Raw genomic sequence first — 16,670 nt, 5'->3', positions numbered from 1 at the left:
TGCACCTTACATTGGTATCAGAGCTTTGGCAGTGTTCTGTATAACTCAAGGAAAGAACCACAAGAATCACAAGAATTTTTAAAATTTTTTTTGCTAGTTGAGGTCGCACGAACCCAAGTTTGCTTGGGCGTGTCGATTCCTAATCGTGTTTTTGAAGAGTGACAAGAATTCCAAGAAAGAAGGGCTTGTCCAGCCTCCCCTTGTGTCTCTTTTCACTCATTGAGAGCAGACCGTGCACTTAGCGGCCAGCCAATCGACGTGAGGTGGAAAAAAGCAACCTTGGTGTGAGCGCAAGGCCACCAAGGGGTGCGCCCCCGGAAAGGAGTAGAACTCGGCTGAAGAGAAGATCCTTCTCAAACGCAGTTTGCAAGCGAAAGAAAACCTCAAGACCCTCAAGAACCTCAAGAACCCAAGAACCCAAGAACCTAGTGCATGGTCGTCACCCGAAGCGGAATGGATACTTCGCATACAGGTGATGAGCATGAGAGAGGCGACGAACAATTCTCCCCACCAAGAGATTTTTCCGACCCTCCCCCTTCGCCATCTACGCCACAAGTTGGACCAACTTCTATGGAGGCGATGGTCAAGTCGATGTTGGACATGATGGCACAACAAGAAGAAACGAATCGAGTTGCGTTGGCACAACTAGCAAGCAAAGCACAACAACACGAAGCTAAGGACCGCAAGCGCGACGAAAGAAACGAAAGAATTGCCGCACAACAAGAAGCAAATCGCATTGCTAAGGACCGCGAGCGTGACAAAAGACACGAAAGAATTGCCGCACAACAAGAAGCAAATCGCATTGCTTTAGAACGCGAGCGCAATGAACGAAAAGAACAAAGAAAGGAGGAAGCGACAGCATGAAGCGCGGCCTTGGAGATCAAGCGAGAGACTCAAAGAGAACTATGAACTCAAGAGTTGGTTCGACAAGTACTTGCCTCGAAGACCGAACCAGTCAAAGATCGTGGGAGTTCCTCAAGTGGCGCAAGCCACGATGCGAATTCCAACAACCCAGTCACAGAGAAGTTGACTTTCAGTAAGTATGATGGTAAGATGGATGCTACCGTTATTCATTCTTGGTTGCATCAAATTAATGCTTATTTTGCGACAACTAAGAAGACAAGGAATAGCAAGGCATTGACGGCAACTATGTACCTTGCCGGTGATGCCATCAATTGGTACCACGCATGGGAAGAGGCACAACTAGCCGCGCACCTAGAGGAAGCCGACGAACTCACGCCCCTTTCCTTCAATTGGGCTGATTTCCAAGACAAGCTCAAGGCGCGGTTTATGCCACCTCAATACCTCGCACGATTGAAGGACGATTGGCGCGCTCTCAAGCAAAATGGTATGCCGATTATGTCTTTTTCTAATCGTGTTTTGCAGCTAGGTACCCAATTACGCAAGTCGGATGATGAACGCAAAGAGGCATTCCTTTATGGATTGAACGAGTATATCAAGTACGATGTCGAGGTGCTCGATCCAATCGATCTCAACAAGGCGGTAGTGATTGCTCTCGCACAAGAGATGAAGCACAACAAGGGAAAGCCTAAGGAGAACAAGACGTCTACAAGTACCTCGTAGACTTCCCATCAGAATAGTAAGAATGGTAAGAATGGTAACTCTTCTAACCACTCTTCCAACAGTCTCTCAGAAAAGAATTCTTCCAATGAATCTAAGGGTAAGGCTAACACAATTGCTAAACCTAAGCTTACTCCACATGAAAAGGTAGCACAAGGAATTGTAGGAGGATACATCACGTCGGAAGAGCAAAGCACTTATTCTAAGGAAGGTCGTTGTTTTCATTGTCACATTAAGGGTCACATAAAAAGAACATGTCCTCAGCTTGAATTGAATGAATCTAAAGAATCCACAGAACCCACTTCCTCTGTCCATGCAATTAATGATAACACGAGTGTGCCCCAAGTTTCTCATGACCCTCCCATTGATGATTCTCTCATTAAATGTTATGGTCATATAACGGGGCAGTGTTTTGTCGTATTGTTTGACCCAGGTAGTATGCATGATGTGATCAGTCCCTCTCTTGTTGAGAGAGCCCGCCTAGAAGTTAGTCAGAGATCTCCTATCGAGGTCTCTAGCTGTGTTCCCGGTATGGACGCTCTCATCACGGAGGAGTGCCTTGATGTGTTGTTTGCAATTCAAAAAGCTGCCTTCACTAGAAGATTTGTTGTCTCTCCTCTCTCAAGATGTGATATGATTTTGGGCATTCGATGGTTTCGTGATGCTAACCCTCTCATTGATTGGGAGGCTAACACTTTCACTCTCAATGCCAAAAGTGCTTCTCCCATTATCATTCATGGAGAGGACATTGTTCATTCCCCATCTCTCATTGCTAATATGCAGGATAAGATTGAACGGATTCATGAGAAGGAGACTCTCTCATTCTCTTTTTCTCCAAAGCATGACACACAGGATTTGCATGATTATGAGTAGCATGATGATTTGATTGACAATGATCACCATGATGATTTGGATGATAAAGACAAGCATGATGATCAAGACGTGATTTTTCATGAGCATGATGATTTGCATAATCAAGATGTGATTTCTCACAAGCATGATGAGTTGCATGAAGAAGATGTGATTGTTCACAAGGATGATGTGTTAGTTGATGCTTTTTCTAGCGAAGCTAACCTCGTTGCAGATTCGATCAATCACCAAGGATCGATCTTGGCTCTCCAGCCTAGGTCCAAAGAACCCTCGCAGGAAGTATTATGTGTTCGCATGATTAGTACGCACGCAATGTTCGAGTGTTTCATTCGTGACCGTTTCCTGTATTTTAGTCAGCATCCTTATGTGATCCCTTTTACTAGGCATGACATATTGTATGTTGAGCACGTTTTACTCATGAATGAGCACGAATGTATGCGGATTGTTCATGAAAAGCTGAAAAGTATGCAATCAAGGAAGTCACATTTCATGTCTTTCCCTTGGCATGACACATTTGAAGAAAGAGCACATGAAAGTATGAGCACCAAGCATGGGCATTTCCGTTGTGAATTGCCACAGTTGATTGCTTTAGATCAGAAGAGAAAGATTCGATCTCATTGTTTGCGTGTATGTGGTGAACGGTTTAGCACTCCATCTATTTGTTCATCTACATTGCAGACACGGTCTTTGAGAAAGACAAGATTTTTTCCAGTCACTTTACATGAAATAGGTATGTTCATGTTTTTGTGTTGGAAGTGGTTTTAGGAATTTTCAGCCATGGAGATTCTTGAAGAAGAAAGAAGCATGACTCTCGACGAAGTTGAAGCATTGAAAGAGCCACAGAAGACTTTGTCGCTTTCGGCCTATACAACGTAGAGGGCGGTACTATTTCAATTACCTCTTAACTTTACACAGAGCACTGAGAAGGGAAGAGAACACAGTTGCGTCCAGCAACTAGAATGTCACTGCGCACACGAGACCGACACCCTGTAGGCCCCAAAGACTGGCGCCCCTTTCGGTATTTCTTTATTCAAATTAAGGTAGACGATCCGACCACTTAGCACAAGCTTTCACAAAGCTGTCCAAACCTGGCGAGGGCTGAAAACGCAGGTTTTCGACCGGATTTCGACAACATAACGGCGCAAAAACCCCTGTAGGTCAAAAACACCTATCTAGGATGGATTCCCTCGATATCTGGAAGCTTTCTGGTGAGCTGTCACAGAAATTCAGCGGGCTGTAATTCTCTGTTTTTCACTGCCGGGAGCCCAAAAGCCTGTACACGCATCCCAAGGCTCTCACGAGGCTCCCCCGATGTTCCCTTGCAGTTTAGGTGCGAAACCCTAAACCTGCAGAAAAACACAGCAGGCTATAATTCCCTGTTTCGGATCGTTTTTAGCGGAGCGAACACGCGTAGTACGCGTGTCCCATGGGCTCCCGCACGCAATGGGACAGTTCCCCTGTGAATTGGACGAGTTTTCACGCGAGAAAACTCTCCAAACTCGCAATCTTTCGTGATGGAACTGTGCGTACCTGTGGGGGATTAGCAATTAGCTAATCCGGTTCCTGTTCAAAAGGCTCTTGCCTTGGCAAACGCGCATAAACCCCAGAACTGTACATAGGTCAGATGAGAAGCCCACTAGTGGGGCATAACATACTGTACGTAGGGGAGAAAGAGAGCAGTATGTAGCATGCGGGGCATCACTCCCATCACCATACTGTGCATAGAGGGCAAGGTAAGCATTCCATAGCTTCTGTACCTGCTACAATCCACCTGAGGCTGAAAATGGCGCCCCCTTTGTTGATATGCACCTCGTTTTTGCCTCCCAAAGTGGCAGAATCGCTCACAGGCTGACAAGTCGCCCAGTTTCCGAGTTTGGGCTTTCCTTGCTAAAAATATCTCAACTGGTGCGTCAGTTGACTTGACAGCAGAGCAATAAAATGTTCCCCTTGTCATTCCAGAGCTAATAACGCGAACACATTTTCTGGTCAAAAATAGCAGTTCCCTAAATTTTAGGAGATGCATCCATGGCGTCCCTATCGGTCTCCTGACCATCATTGAAGACTACCATTTGACCACCATCTACAATGTGGGTTAATTTACTGGCCCCTTTCAACTTATAAAGTTGCAGTGACTTGACGAGTGGCCCAAATTCCAGTTTGGCGCACACGAGCTTCCATACTCATCAGAATTCGGTGCTAACTAGCCCGGGCAGTCCCTGTCTGACCGACCTAGATCCCCGATGTGAGAAACCCATTTGGCTGCAGCCGTTTCACACTGGCCATGCAATGTCCACTTGCACCTTTTCAAGGGTTTTGGGACAAACAAGTAAAAATAAAATAAATATATTAATACTTATTTACGGAAGGCAACAGGAAAAATACACCTCCTGGTGAAAGCTTCGAATGTCATGTACGGACTTCAAGTCTGGCCATGACCTAATTGCTTCCACTTTAGCGGGATCCATGCGTACCCCATCCTTTGAAACAATGTGCCCAAGGAAGTGAATCTCTTGCAAAAAGAATTCACTCTTCTTCGCATTAATGAGTAGCCTGTTCTTACGTAACTCATTGAAAACTGCAGTCAAGTGATCCCTATGCTCCTCTTTAGACTTTGAGTAGACAATCATGTCATCAAAGAAGGTACCCACGAAGTTTCTATGTGGTCTAAAAATTCTGTCCATCATTCTATTAAACGTGGCAGGAGCGTTTGTGAGACCAAATGGCATGACAAGAAACTCATAGAGACCAAATGTTGTCCTGAACGCAGTCTTATGGACATCTTCTGGTCTAATGCATATCTGATGATACCCGCTCTTTAGGTCTATTCTTGTAAACAATGACGCTCCCTCAAGCCGATTAAGAATGTCATCTATCCTCGGTATGGGGAACCTGTTCTTGATGGTATTCTTATTCAAGGCGCGATAGTCAATGCACATGCGCCATGAACCATCCTTCTTCTGCACTAAGAGTACAGGCGAACAAAAAGGGGATGAACTGGGCTGAATCAACCCCTTCTCTAAAGGCTCGTTGACCTGACTCATAATCTCTTTCTACTGGGCTTCACTAACCCTGTATGGTGGTCTATTCGGTGAACTAGAACCTGGCACAAGATCTATAGTATGATCCTCAGGTCTCTCAAGAGGTAACTCCCCTGGCAAAGAGTCCGAAAAACAATCATTGAAACCACTCAAAAAAGTTGACTTGTCTTTATCTAAGGTAGACAAATTAGATACAACTTGAGGTACTTCTTTTGCAAAGATCAAGTACGCAAAAAGATGATTCTTTATTACAAATGAAATAGCAGAGGCAGAAACAACTGGAACAGACTCGCCTTTAAGCTTTACATCAAGGACATGAGTCTTTCCTCTATGTACAAGGGTAATCTTTTTGTTGTAAGTATCCACCATAGCATGCAACCTGTAACACCATGGGATACCCAATAACACATCACAGCCCTCAAGCGGCATAATATGAAATTCTTCCGCATCCACATAGCTCTGAATGTGCAGACGAAGCTTTCCCAGAATGGGAGTAACATGCTCTGAATGTCCTGGGCATGCCAAACCTGCTTCGCCTGTCATACCCATCTCCTCTGCACGAATGCCCAACTTTGATGCCAATTCTGGTGATATGAAATTTGCACGGGCTCCTGGATCAAAGAAAACCAGCACTGTCTGGTCTCTAACTTTGCCCCAAGCTCTGCACAACTCCGTGGCATCTCTGTTTGGCTGATCTCCAACCAAATCTGGAACAAGTCCTGCACTCGGCTTTGGCTTCTTCCCTTTATGGTCTGACTTGTCATCCTTATCCTGTGACTTCTTCTGGGCACTCATTTGCAAAGTGTCCTTCCTGTTCACAAATGTAGCATTTCTTGGCCTCCCTAAGAGCTTTCCGTTCTTCAAAAGTTTTGCCAGAAAAATGCCTCTTTTGTCCTTGTCCTCGTCCCGAAGAAGACTTAGACTGCTTCTTGGACGTATCACCTTCTTCAGTGGAGGGCTTCTTTGTGGGAGGCTCAGAAGGCTTTGCTACAACATTGCCCTTGGCTGAAAACTGTTTGCCCTGGGACCCTTTCTTGTGGCTATTAAATCCATCGGAATCTCCCTTCGACAGATTGCTGGCCACTCTTGCATTCTCTATCAACTGAAACATATTCATGACAGTAGTCTTTGTGCAATAGTCCCTGATTTTCTTGGGCAATCCACAACAGTACTTCTCTTGTTCTGACAAAGGCACAAACCTGTAAGAGGTGACTGGCAACAGGGCGGCCCAAAACCGTTTATTGTACTCTTCCAAATTCGCACACTGTTTAGCATTCAACTCGTGCCATTCTGTCATCACATCCACTTCAAAAGTGTTTGTCAACCATGCAGGCGCAAAAAGCTGTTTGAATTGGACCCACGTTGTTGGGGCTTGACCCTGGTTCAACAATGTGGTCCACCATTGGAGCGCATTCCCTTTCAAGAAAGTGGCAGCCTTGCGTATCTTTGAAGATTTCGTGAAGTTTCCTCCAGCATAAGCTGCATCGAACTGCTGTATGAAGGTCAAAGCCTTCAATTGGTCCTCAGTTTCTCTGAAAGTTTCAACCTTCACTCCCTGCCCACCTTCCTTGTAATCCTTAAGCTGACTCAAAGGAGCCACATTCTCATAAACAGGTGCCTGTAACAGTGGTGCTCCATGAGTGTTCATTCCAGCACTCGCATCAACTGTTTTCCCTGTCATAACTGCATTTTGTACGTATGGCTGCGAAAAACCAGCCATACCAAATTGTGTTCCAGGCACTCGAAACTGGCCATAGGCACCCTGAAAACCTGGTTGGACACCCATGTTCGCGTACATAGGGTTACCCATGCCTGTTTGCATTGTCCCGAACACATTCCCTGGCATATAACCTGTGGAAGGTCCAGCCATAGCTTGAAACACTGAACCACCTCCAAAATAACCAGGATAAGTATTAGGTAATGGAAGGGTCTGACGCATAGCCTGTTCATTGCTCCCTTGACCATTCACAAACGGTTCCTGTCCAGCTAAAGCAAGTTGCTTTGGATCATTGGACACCGCTAGTTGCTCAACCACATGGGCTTTCCCTCGAGCATCATGAGTCCTCTGCGCATTGGAAATCTCCTTTTCCTGCAACGGCTCAGTCATGCCCTGTGTAGGAGGCTGAAAACCCTGTGTCGGAGCATGTAAGAATTCCTGCATCCTTGGGTTGTTAGCCAACTGCTGAAACATGTCCATGCAACAACGCAGTTGAGTTCTAAACAACCTATCCTCTTCTTGAAGAGTTGAAGGAATTTTCTCCGTGCCATGTGAGGAAGATCCCTCTTCAGGTACTTGGTCTCTCTTCTCTGCCATATCGACAAGCTCTGTGTTGCTTTCACCCACAACAATCCACGCTGCACTTTTTGAAGGAAAAGTGACTATCCCGTCGATGAAACCATATAACCGGCCTATACAACGTAGAGGGCGGTACTATTTCAATTACCTGTTAACTTTACACAGAGCACTGAGAAGGGAACAGAACACAGTTGCGTCCAGCGACTAGAATGTCACTGCGCACACGAAACCGACACCCTGTAGGCCCCAAAGACTGGCGCCCCTTTCGGTATTTTTTTATTCAAATTAAGGTAGACGATCCGACCACTTAGCACAAGCTTTCATAAAGCTGTCCAAACCTGGCGAGGGCTGAAAACGCAGGTTTTCGACCGGATTTTGACAGCATAACGACGCAAAAACCCTATAGGTCAAAAACACCTGTCTAGGACGGATTCCCTCGATATCTGGAAGCTTTCTGGTGAGCTGTCACAAAAATTCAGCGGGCTGTAATTCTCTGTTTTTCACTGTCGGGAGCCCAAAAGCCTGTACACGCATCCCAAGGCTCTCACGAGGCTCCCCCGATGTTCCCTTGCAGTTTAGGTGCGAAACCCTAAACCTGCAGAAAAACACAGCAGGCTGTAATTCCCTGTTTCGGATCGTTTTTAGCGGAGCGAACACGCGTAGTACGCGTGTCCCAAGGGCTCCCGCACGCAATGGGACAGTTCCCCTGTGAATTGGACGAGTTTTCACACGAGAAAACTCTCCAAACTCGCAATCTTTCGTGATGGAACTGTGCATACCTGTGGGGGATTAGCAATTAGCTAATCCGGTTCCCGTTCAGAAGGCTCTTGCCTTGGCAAACGCGCATAAACCCCCAGAACTCTACATAGGTCGTATGAGAAGCCCACTAGTGGGGCATAACATACTGTACGTAGGGGAGAAAGAGAGCAGTATGTAGCATGCGGGGCATCACTCCCGTCACCATACTGTGCATAGAGGGCAAGGTAAGCATTCCATAGCTTCTGTACCTGCTACAATCCACCTGAGGCTGAAAATGGCGCCCCCTTTGTTGATATGCACCTCGTTTTTGCCTCCCAGAGTGGCAGAATCGCTCACAGGCTGACAAGTCGCCCAGTTTCCGAGTTTGGGCTTTCCTTGCTAAAAATATCTCAACTGGTGCGTCAGTTGACTTGACAGCAGAGCAATAAAATGTTCCCCTTGTCATTCCAGAGCTAATAACGCGAACACATTTTCTGGTCAAAAATAGCAGTTCCCTAAATTTTAGGAGATGCATCCATGGCGTCCCTATCGGTCTCCTGACCATCATTGAAGACTACCATTTGACCACCATCTACAATGTGGGTTAATTTACTAGCCCCTTTCAACTTATAAAGTTGCAGTGACTTGACGAGTGGCCCAAATTCCAGTTTGGCGCACACGAGCTTCCATACTCATCAGAATTCAGTGCTAACTGGCTCGGGCAGTCCCTGTCTGACCGACCTAGATCCCCGATGTGAGAAACCCATTTGGCTGCAGCCGTTTCACACTGGCCATGCAATGTCCACTTGCACCTTTTCAAGGGTTTTGGGACAAACAAGTAAAAATAAAATAAATATATCTAATACTTATTTACGAAAGGCAACAGGAAAAATACACCTCTTGGTGACAGGATATGCATCTAATTTAAGTGTGTAGACATGCACGGTCTGTGAAGAGACTCACAAAAGTGCCAGATCACTTCCTATTCTAGACTCTTGACGGAATTGAACCCTGATCATGCTGTAGCTTGTCCACGGACACATAGGGTTGGATGTGTCACGTGACACTCCTTACTGTGTCAAAATATGCAAAGGGGAAGCAACCTCTGCAAACTTTCTAATGAACCGCCGGTAGTAAGAACATAAGCCCAAGAAGCTTCTAACTTCATGGACATTCTTCATATCGGGCCAATCACGTATAGTCTCTATCTTGGCCGGGTCTCTATCTTAACCGGGTACATCTGCACTCCTGCTCTGTTGAGACGATGTGTCCCAAAAAGTGTATCTCTGATAAGAAAAATTCACTCTTCTTTGCATTGATCACCAACTTGTGATCCCGCAATGCCTGAAAGACCTAGAGCATATGTTCTCTATGTTCTGCCTCATCATTGGAGAAGACAATAATGTCATCAAAGAAAGTGCCAACAAAAGATCTATACTCTCTAAAAATCCTATTCATCATTCGCTAAAAGGTCGCTGGAGCATTGGTAAGGCCAAAGCCATCACCAAAAATTCAAATAAACCGAAGGTCGTCTGAAAAGCTGTCTTGTAGACATCTCCCGACGCGATTCGGATCTGATGATATCCGCTCTTCAAATCGATCCTTCCGAAACAAGAGGATCCCTGTAGTCGGTCTAGAACATCATCGATCCTAGGAATCGGAAATCTGTTCTTGATGGTGATTTTATTGAGAGCTCTATAATCATGCACATTCTCCAAGATACCGTCTTTCTTCAAAACTAACACCGGAGAGCAGTAAGGTGAAGTACTCGACTGGATAAGACCTTTTTCCAAGAGGTTTCACTTGGTTCATAATCTCTTCATTCTGGGCTCGACTCACACGGTAAGGTGGCCGGTTTGGAGGTGTGCTTCCCAGGTATCACATCAATTTGTATGATCCTCGGGACAAGCTGGTGGCAACTCGCCTGGCAGGCCCTGAGAAAAGCAATCGGCATGAGTGTGGAGAAAATATTGGCCATATATGTCCTATGTTCATCATTCAACTGTTTCAAAAAGATTGAGTAAACAAACAGCAACCGAAGTTTGCCAATGACAGGTGTAATAGCCACGTCCCTGTCGGGCCGCTAGAACTGCCTCTGCTTGTGGGCCTATCCGATCGGATGTAATCTCGAGCCGTGCCGCCAATTCAGGTGAAATGAAGTTGGCCTTGGCTCCTCCATCAAAGAAAATCAGGGCTTCTTGATCTTTTACTTTGCCCCAAGCACGGCAAAGTTCGTATTTTCATCAATCGTGCTTGGATCAGTACCCATGCAATCTGGAACAAATCCTGCTTTCATCTTGCCTTTTCGTCCACGTTCCTCAGCTGCTTTCGAACTCTCTAGCCTTTCTTCAAACTGTACCTTTTTAGGACACTGCCCATGTTCCCCGCATCCAAAACACTTCACCTCTTTGATATAGTTGGCCCTCTCCCGAAGAGTGAGACGGGGTCGTGAATCCTTATCTTTCTTTTCTTGGGGGCTCTTCTTCTTTCTACCTTCATTATTAGACGTTTGTTCGGTTCTCTGAGTCATGATCTCATTTGTGGGGTAAGTCACATTGCCTGAATGTATGGCAAAACCCCGTTTCGCATGACCCATCAATTCTTGAATAGAATCTGACTTTTGTTCTAGGCAGTGATCTCGGATCTCTATAGGAAGTTCGCAGCAAAACCGCTCAATCTGTTCTTTAAACGAGATCTTCTTAGACGAAGAAGCTGGTAGAAAAGAGCTCCAAGATCTCTCGCAATATGCGTCCAAAGAATCTCTCTTGGTCATCCAGAGATGATTCCAAGCAATTCGTATATCTCGTTCGTACTCCCGAGTCAGCCAAGAAGAAATAAAAAGCCTTTTGAATTTCAACCATTTAACTAGCACTTCCTTGTTCAACAGAAGGGTGGACCGCCATGTTCGAGCATTTCCCTTGAAGAAAGAGGTAGCCCTCTGAATCTTGGAGTGCTCTGAGTAATGCCCTCCAGAAAAAGATATATCAAACTGCTATATGAAGGCCAAAGCCCTCGAAGCATCTCGGAATCCAGAAAAAGTGTCAAACTTAATTGACTGTCCACCTTCTTTAAATTATCGAACTTTCTTGCTTTTATCCTCAAGGAAGTGGATGAGTCCTTGACTCCTTTGTAGAACTGTCAGAAACTAGGCGAAACTTAGGCTTCTTTGCCTTTTTCTTGCCCTTTCCGAAGCTTTGCTTTTTGCTTCTCTTTTTCCCTTTCTTATCTTCTTCGCTCGAGTCAGAAGAGCTAGAAGAATTGCCAGAAGAAGAAGAAGAACTACATACTCCTTCAAATCGCACACGCTTCTTCTGCTTTCTTGCCGATGCAAAGGTAGACTGACGAACCAAATATCCCGGGAAGTCGGTTCCTTTCTTTTGCTTTTTGTCGTGCTTTTTGGCTTTGTCGTTCGCGTCAACAAGCTGACTAATCCGTGTTTAAACCACCTCTTCCAATTCTTACTCTGTAAACATCCTCGGAGCAGGAGGTTTCTTCAGTGCCGGTTTGATCAGTGGCTCTGTGGCTTTTTGCCACTGGGCGTGCAATTCTTTGAAGGATGTCTGAGTCAAAAATTTTGCAAATTTCGGATCCTTCGCAATGTTGATCATCATCTTTGTCGCGTCGTCAACCAGTCAACGTTCCATCTCTTTAATCTCTGCCTGAGTAGGCCGAGGTGGGCCGTACTCTTCGTGAGAATCTTCTTCGTGATCTCTTCCTGCATTCCGAGACGCAAAGGAAGTCTACTGTTCTTGGTTGGAATTTATAAGTGTCGCGAGAAAAGGATCGGATTTCCCGGTAGAAGAGAAATCGGCCGCGCTTTGATAGCATTGTAACCAACTTGGACACCCCAAGCCAAGATTCTACCGCGACACAGCAAAAATTCGCTTCAAAACAGTCACAATTCACACTTGATTCGACACGACCCGGCGGAGTTTCGTGCCTAGAGATATTGGCCCCAAAGACTGGCGCCCCTTTCGGTATTTCTTTTTGTATTAATTTGTGTTCAAAGTACAAGAGAGTGGGAGGGTTCTCACTCTCAGACTCTGCGTCCAGATGCTCTGAGAAGTGAGGGCCCTGCCCTCTAATTTATAGGTTACAAGGGATGCCCAAAAGCAGAGCCCCAAAAGCAGTAATCAAAAGCTTGTAAGATTTAAGCACTTAATCCAAAAGCTTCTCAAATCAGCCAACGTAGGCTTTTCAGCAGCGCAAAAGCAGATTTTCGTACAACATCAGCATAAAAAGCGAAAATCCGTACGCTCTGCCACGTCAGTATGTCAGCGGGATTTGCGGCGGAAAATCCGGCATGCTGTACTGCTGCCACGTGTCACTACCGCCACACTTGGTGTGTTTGTGTTTGGGTCTGCTGCCCCATTCTGGGAGTGTGTCGGGCCATGCCACGTCACCCATTTGTGACGCCTGCACTGTCTGTAGGGTAGGCTGATTATGTGGCAATGATAACATGGCAATAATCTACACTAGGTGCTTTTTTGCGGTGCCAAATAGTTCAGAAACAAATAATTTAAGTGCTTTTAACACTGATCTTATAGAGAGAAAGCCACTACGTGTCTTTTAGGGACCGATATAAATTTGCTTATAATTCTCAAGAAGTCTAGAAGTAAAACGCTTTCATAGAAATATGTCCAACACATAGTACATGTTGATAAGTAAGAAAATAAATCAAAGACAAAGGTGTGTTCCCATGTCCACCTTTAACAACTAATTTGTCAAAACACACAAGAATTCCTAAACCATCTCAAAAGTAGGTTAAAAATTTTGAGCAAGCTCTGAAATATCCCTCTCTAGGCGGACATGGAGCACACCTTAGACAACACTTGTCCAAGTTGAGTAATAAATTGCAATTTTACGTAAAATTGCCATTTTAGAAAAGTAGCTTGTCTATCTTTGGACTTTTGAGGTCAGAGATGACCATCAAAGTCTTCTTCACATCTTAAAACCGTACTTACATAAACTTTTCATATCGTACACAAAAGTTATGGTCAGATTATCAATATCTGGCACAAGTCACTTTACTGGCCCAAGCAACTTTTGCAGCATATACAAGACTAGTGTTTCAGCACTATTATAAATAGCAAGTGCTTTTTAAGTTGCTTTTGGGGATTTTATGACCAAGTGCTTATAAATAAGAGGCGAGGGTGCCATTCTTTCTCAAATCATGCGAGTGGGATCACACGGGATAGTTAAATCGTGACAGATCACTAATACAATAATGAGATGTCTCCAAGGGCACCTAGTTGGTTCTTTGTCCGCCTCTTCATTGTCATCTCAAAATTCGACCATGAAGTATTTCAATTCTTTTCCAATTGTATTGAAAAGTTGTAGTAGTGATTCTCCCGATTGGCACTGGATGCCCGCTGTAACTACTAAGCAGGCAGTGAAAGACAAGAAGCTTGGTGTGTGTGGGTGTGTGTGTGCGCGCACGTGGGCGTGTGTTCAGCTAGTAGCTTAGTAGAGGATATGGAAAGAGAATGACGTCTCAAAACCTTGATAAAGACCTTTTCTCTACCATGGGGTAAATGTTTAATGGAGAGTGGGAAAGTACATGTACATGTAGAGGGCATAAGAAAACACTCAAACAGCTAGAACATGGCAAATTGCACAGGCATACCTACGAGAACCAGTTGACTTCCTTCTGGGCAGAAAGTCTGCTAATGTGTCAACAGTTAGTACCCCCAAAACACTGCTCAGCTTCAGACCAGCTAGAGGTTCATTCTCCAAAGGCTGCTCACGATGTCCCAGGTCAGAATGCCAGCAATCACTTACTGCAACCAGACAATTTCTTCGACAACCTAGAGGCACCGTCAAACCTCCAACCATTGCCACAACTCTGTAAGCAAAGCTGCTAAATCCATGATCAAGATTTCAACGTAATAGTCACAGTTTGACGCGTCTACAGGAGCTTCTACCTGTCCAACCGCATAAGTGCATCCATAGGAAAAACTAGCTCCGGAAGGAAAGCACCACAGTGTGTATCTGCAACCTCCCAGAAGTCTACAATAGTTGCCTCTCTCACTGCAATTTGGAGAGGACGCTCCGTATCATATGGCACAGTATTGCTGATGACAGCTGCAGGTGGACCATGCGAGATCACCTCGACCAAGTTGCTGGTTGTGGTAAAGCCTCCATGGCTCCTGCTAAACCCTGTTCAGATCACTGCCCTTAGCAGGTGGGTGGGCATCGGTCGGTGGGTGGGTGGGTGGGTGGGTGTGTGTGTGTGTGTGTGAGAGAGAGAGAGAGAGAGAGAGAGAGAGAGAGTACTCGAATAGAAGCGCGCAGAAGGGCTACCCAAGGGGAGATGGTCCAGGCAGCCCAAATTTTGAAGATGGCCTCCCGCAACAACCTCCTGCATCGCTTCTCTCTAGATTTGCACCGCAGGTCAGAAGTGTAGCTTATGCGTTGAGGGTTGCACCCGCGAATGCGTGGAAAGAACAGACGTGGGAAAATGAATTGCCAACTTTGACGCGGATGGATGACGATGCCAACTTCGATCACCATCGCGAGCATGTCAAATGAGAGGAGGGGACGGTAAACTAGTTTGCCTTGTTTGCGTCACTGCGGAAATGGTGTGAACTGAGTGCTTCGTTAGCTGTTCGCATCAAAATTGAGATCGAGAAAAGTAGGCAGCCAAAACGACTTTTTCAAAAGCCATTAATTAATTAGCTTTTTTTGGGGGGGGGGGGGGGGGAGGAAAAGGGAAAGGTGGGAAAAAAAAAGGGAAAAGGAAAGAGAAAGGAGGGGGGGGGGGGGGGGGGGGAGGAAAAGTGAAAGGTGGGAAAAAAAAAGGGAAAAGGGGGGTGTTTGTATTCTTTTTTTTAATGGCTCAAAGGGGCTCAAGGACCAGCTTAAGCATATAGCCTAGTGGTTAAGGTTGAGTTTCATACTATATACATGATGTGTTCAAATCCTACTCATTAAGATTGATTTTAAATGGTGACGTGCATGGACATGCTAATTAGAAATGCTAAACAAGAATCTAAGAGATGCTTGCTGTTCACAATTATAGCGGCTGCCTTCACAGATGCACCGTTGCAAGCATGCATGCATGCAACATCCTCTAGTTGGTGCTCTCTCTCTCTCTCTCTCTCCCATTCGCCAACCTAGCTTCCGAAGCTGTGTCCATCATTTGTCTCTCAATTCAATCTGCCTTGGCTCCGTGACAGAGGCAAACCACATTAGTTGACGATACACGGAGGATAGGAGTCAGGACAAGCTTCGAAGAGGAGACTCGAAAGAGATGATGCTTGCGCCACGAGGAGGGGGGGAGAGAGAGATTTGCAATGGACGTTGCGAGAGACCTGCACGCTCTGCCTCTTTGTTTTTCTCCAACACACGTAAGGCCTACGTCTCGTCCTTGCTCACTTGGCCAAGCGAGATTCAAAGCATCTTTCTCCCATTGGATTTTATTTTGAAAGCTCCCAGTATCAATATCGAGATGAGTATTGGAAACTTCTCAAATAAAAAGAAATAGACAAGTTCTATTATTTGATGCTATTAATTATGTTAAAGATATTTATGAACGAGAAGGAGAGACATTAAAATGATACATAGAGAAAGAGAGAGAGTATCGATCGTAGTGTTTAAGACGTGTATCTCGCAAAAAACCACAAGGAGGATTAGAGTTCTATCAAACTCAATGTTCGTAATCATACAAGACGTCAATGTTATTAATTGTTTGTTGTTCCATTTTATGTTTCAAAGAAAAAAACATGCAAGTCTCCTTGAGTGGGGGAGTTTGCACAGGCCTCCCCAATTTTTATAATACGAGAGAACGTGTCATTCCCACAACAACGTGCGATTTTCAGTGCATTCATTAACTGCGTTCTCAGTGTCAAAAGTAAATAAATGGTAATGCTTACTCGTCGTGCGATCGAATGAAGATCGTTGATGCACGCAGGTTACATTTAAGCTTTCGTATGACCGCACTGCTAGAAACAAACATGATAGTGGAGGCGGAGTGGACATTGCAAAGCGTGAAGTTGTGTTACCAAGCTTTGTAATGGAAGAGCCGAGAGGGCTCTTTTACAATGGTAGAGGGCCATTTGAAGAGAAGAAAGGCTTTCCCTTCGTATTTGGTTTAAACATCCTAGATCTTCCTTGACATAGCCATGTTTTTTACTCCTCATCATGCT

The 16,670-nt window shown here is 45.2% G+C and overlaps 1 protein-coding gene across 1 annotated transcript in view; it reads right to left on the bottom strand.

The window, feature by feature from the left end:
* LOC147463759 (GCN5-related N-acetyltransferase 4, chloroplastic-like) overlaps positions 1 to 15,092 on the bottom strand; it is a 28,931-nt gene extending 13,839 nt beyond the window's left edge. The window contains exons 1-3 of the mRNA XM_086490699.1: positions 14,800 to 15,092; positions 14,448 to 14,682; positions 14,150 to 14,368 (exon numbers count right to left, since the gene is read on the bottom strand). Of these exons, the coding sequence (XP_086346825.1) occupies positions 14,150 to 14,368; positions 14,448 to 14,682; positions 14,800 to 14,890 (545 nt within the window). The 5' untranslated portion in view covers positions 14,891 to 15,092. The remainder of the gene's footprint in view (positions 1 to 14,149; positions 14,369 to 14,447; positions 14,683 to 14,799) is intronic.
* Between the last annotated feature and the right edge of the window lie 1,578 nt (positions 15,093 to 16,670).

Source organism: Adiantum capillus-veneris, chromosome 2 (genome assembly GCF_014529385.1).
Source record: "Adiantum capillus-veneris isolate H3 chromosome 2, ASM1452938v2, whole genome shotgun sequence".
Taxonomy (NCBI): domain Eukaryota; kingdom Viridiplantae; phylum Streptophyta; class Polypodiopsida; order Polypodiales; family Pteridaceae; genus Adiantum; species Adiantum capillus-veneris.
The sequence above is the reverse complement of the archived record's forward strand: the minus strand, read 5'-3'. Positions and strand labels throughout refer to the sequence as shown.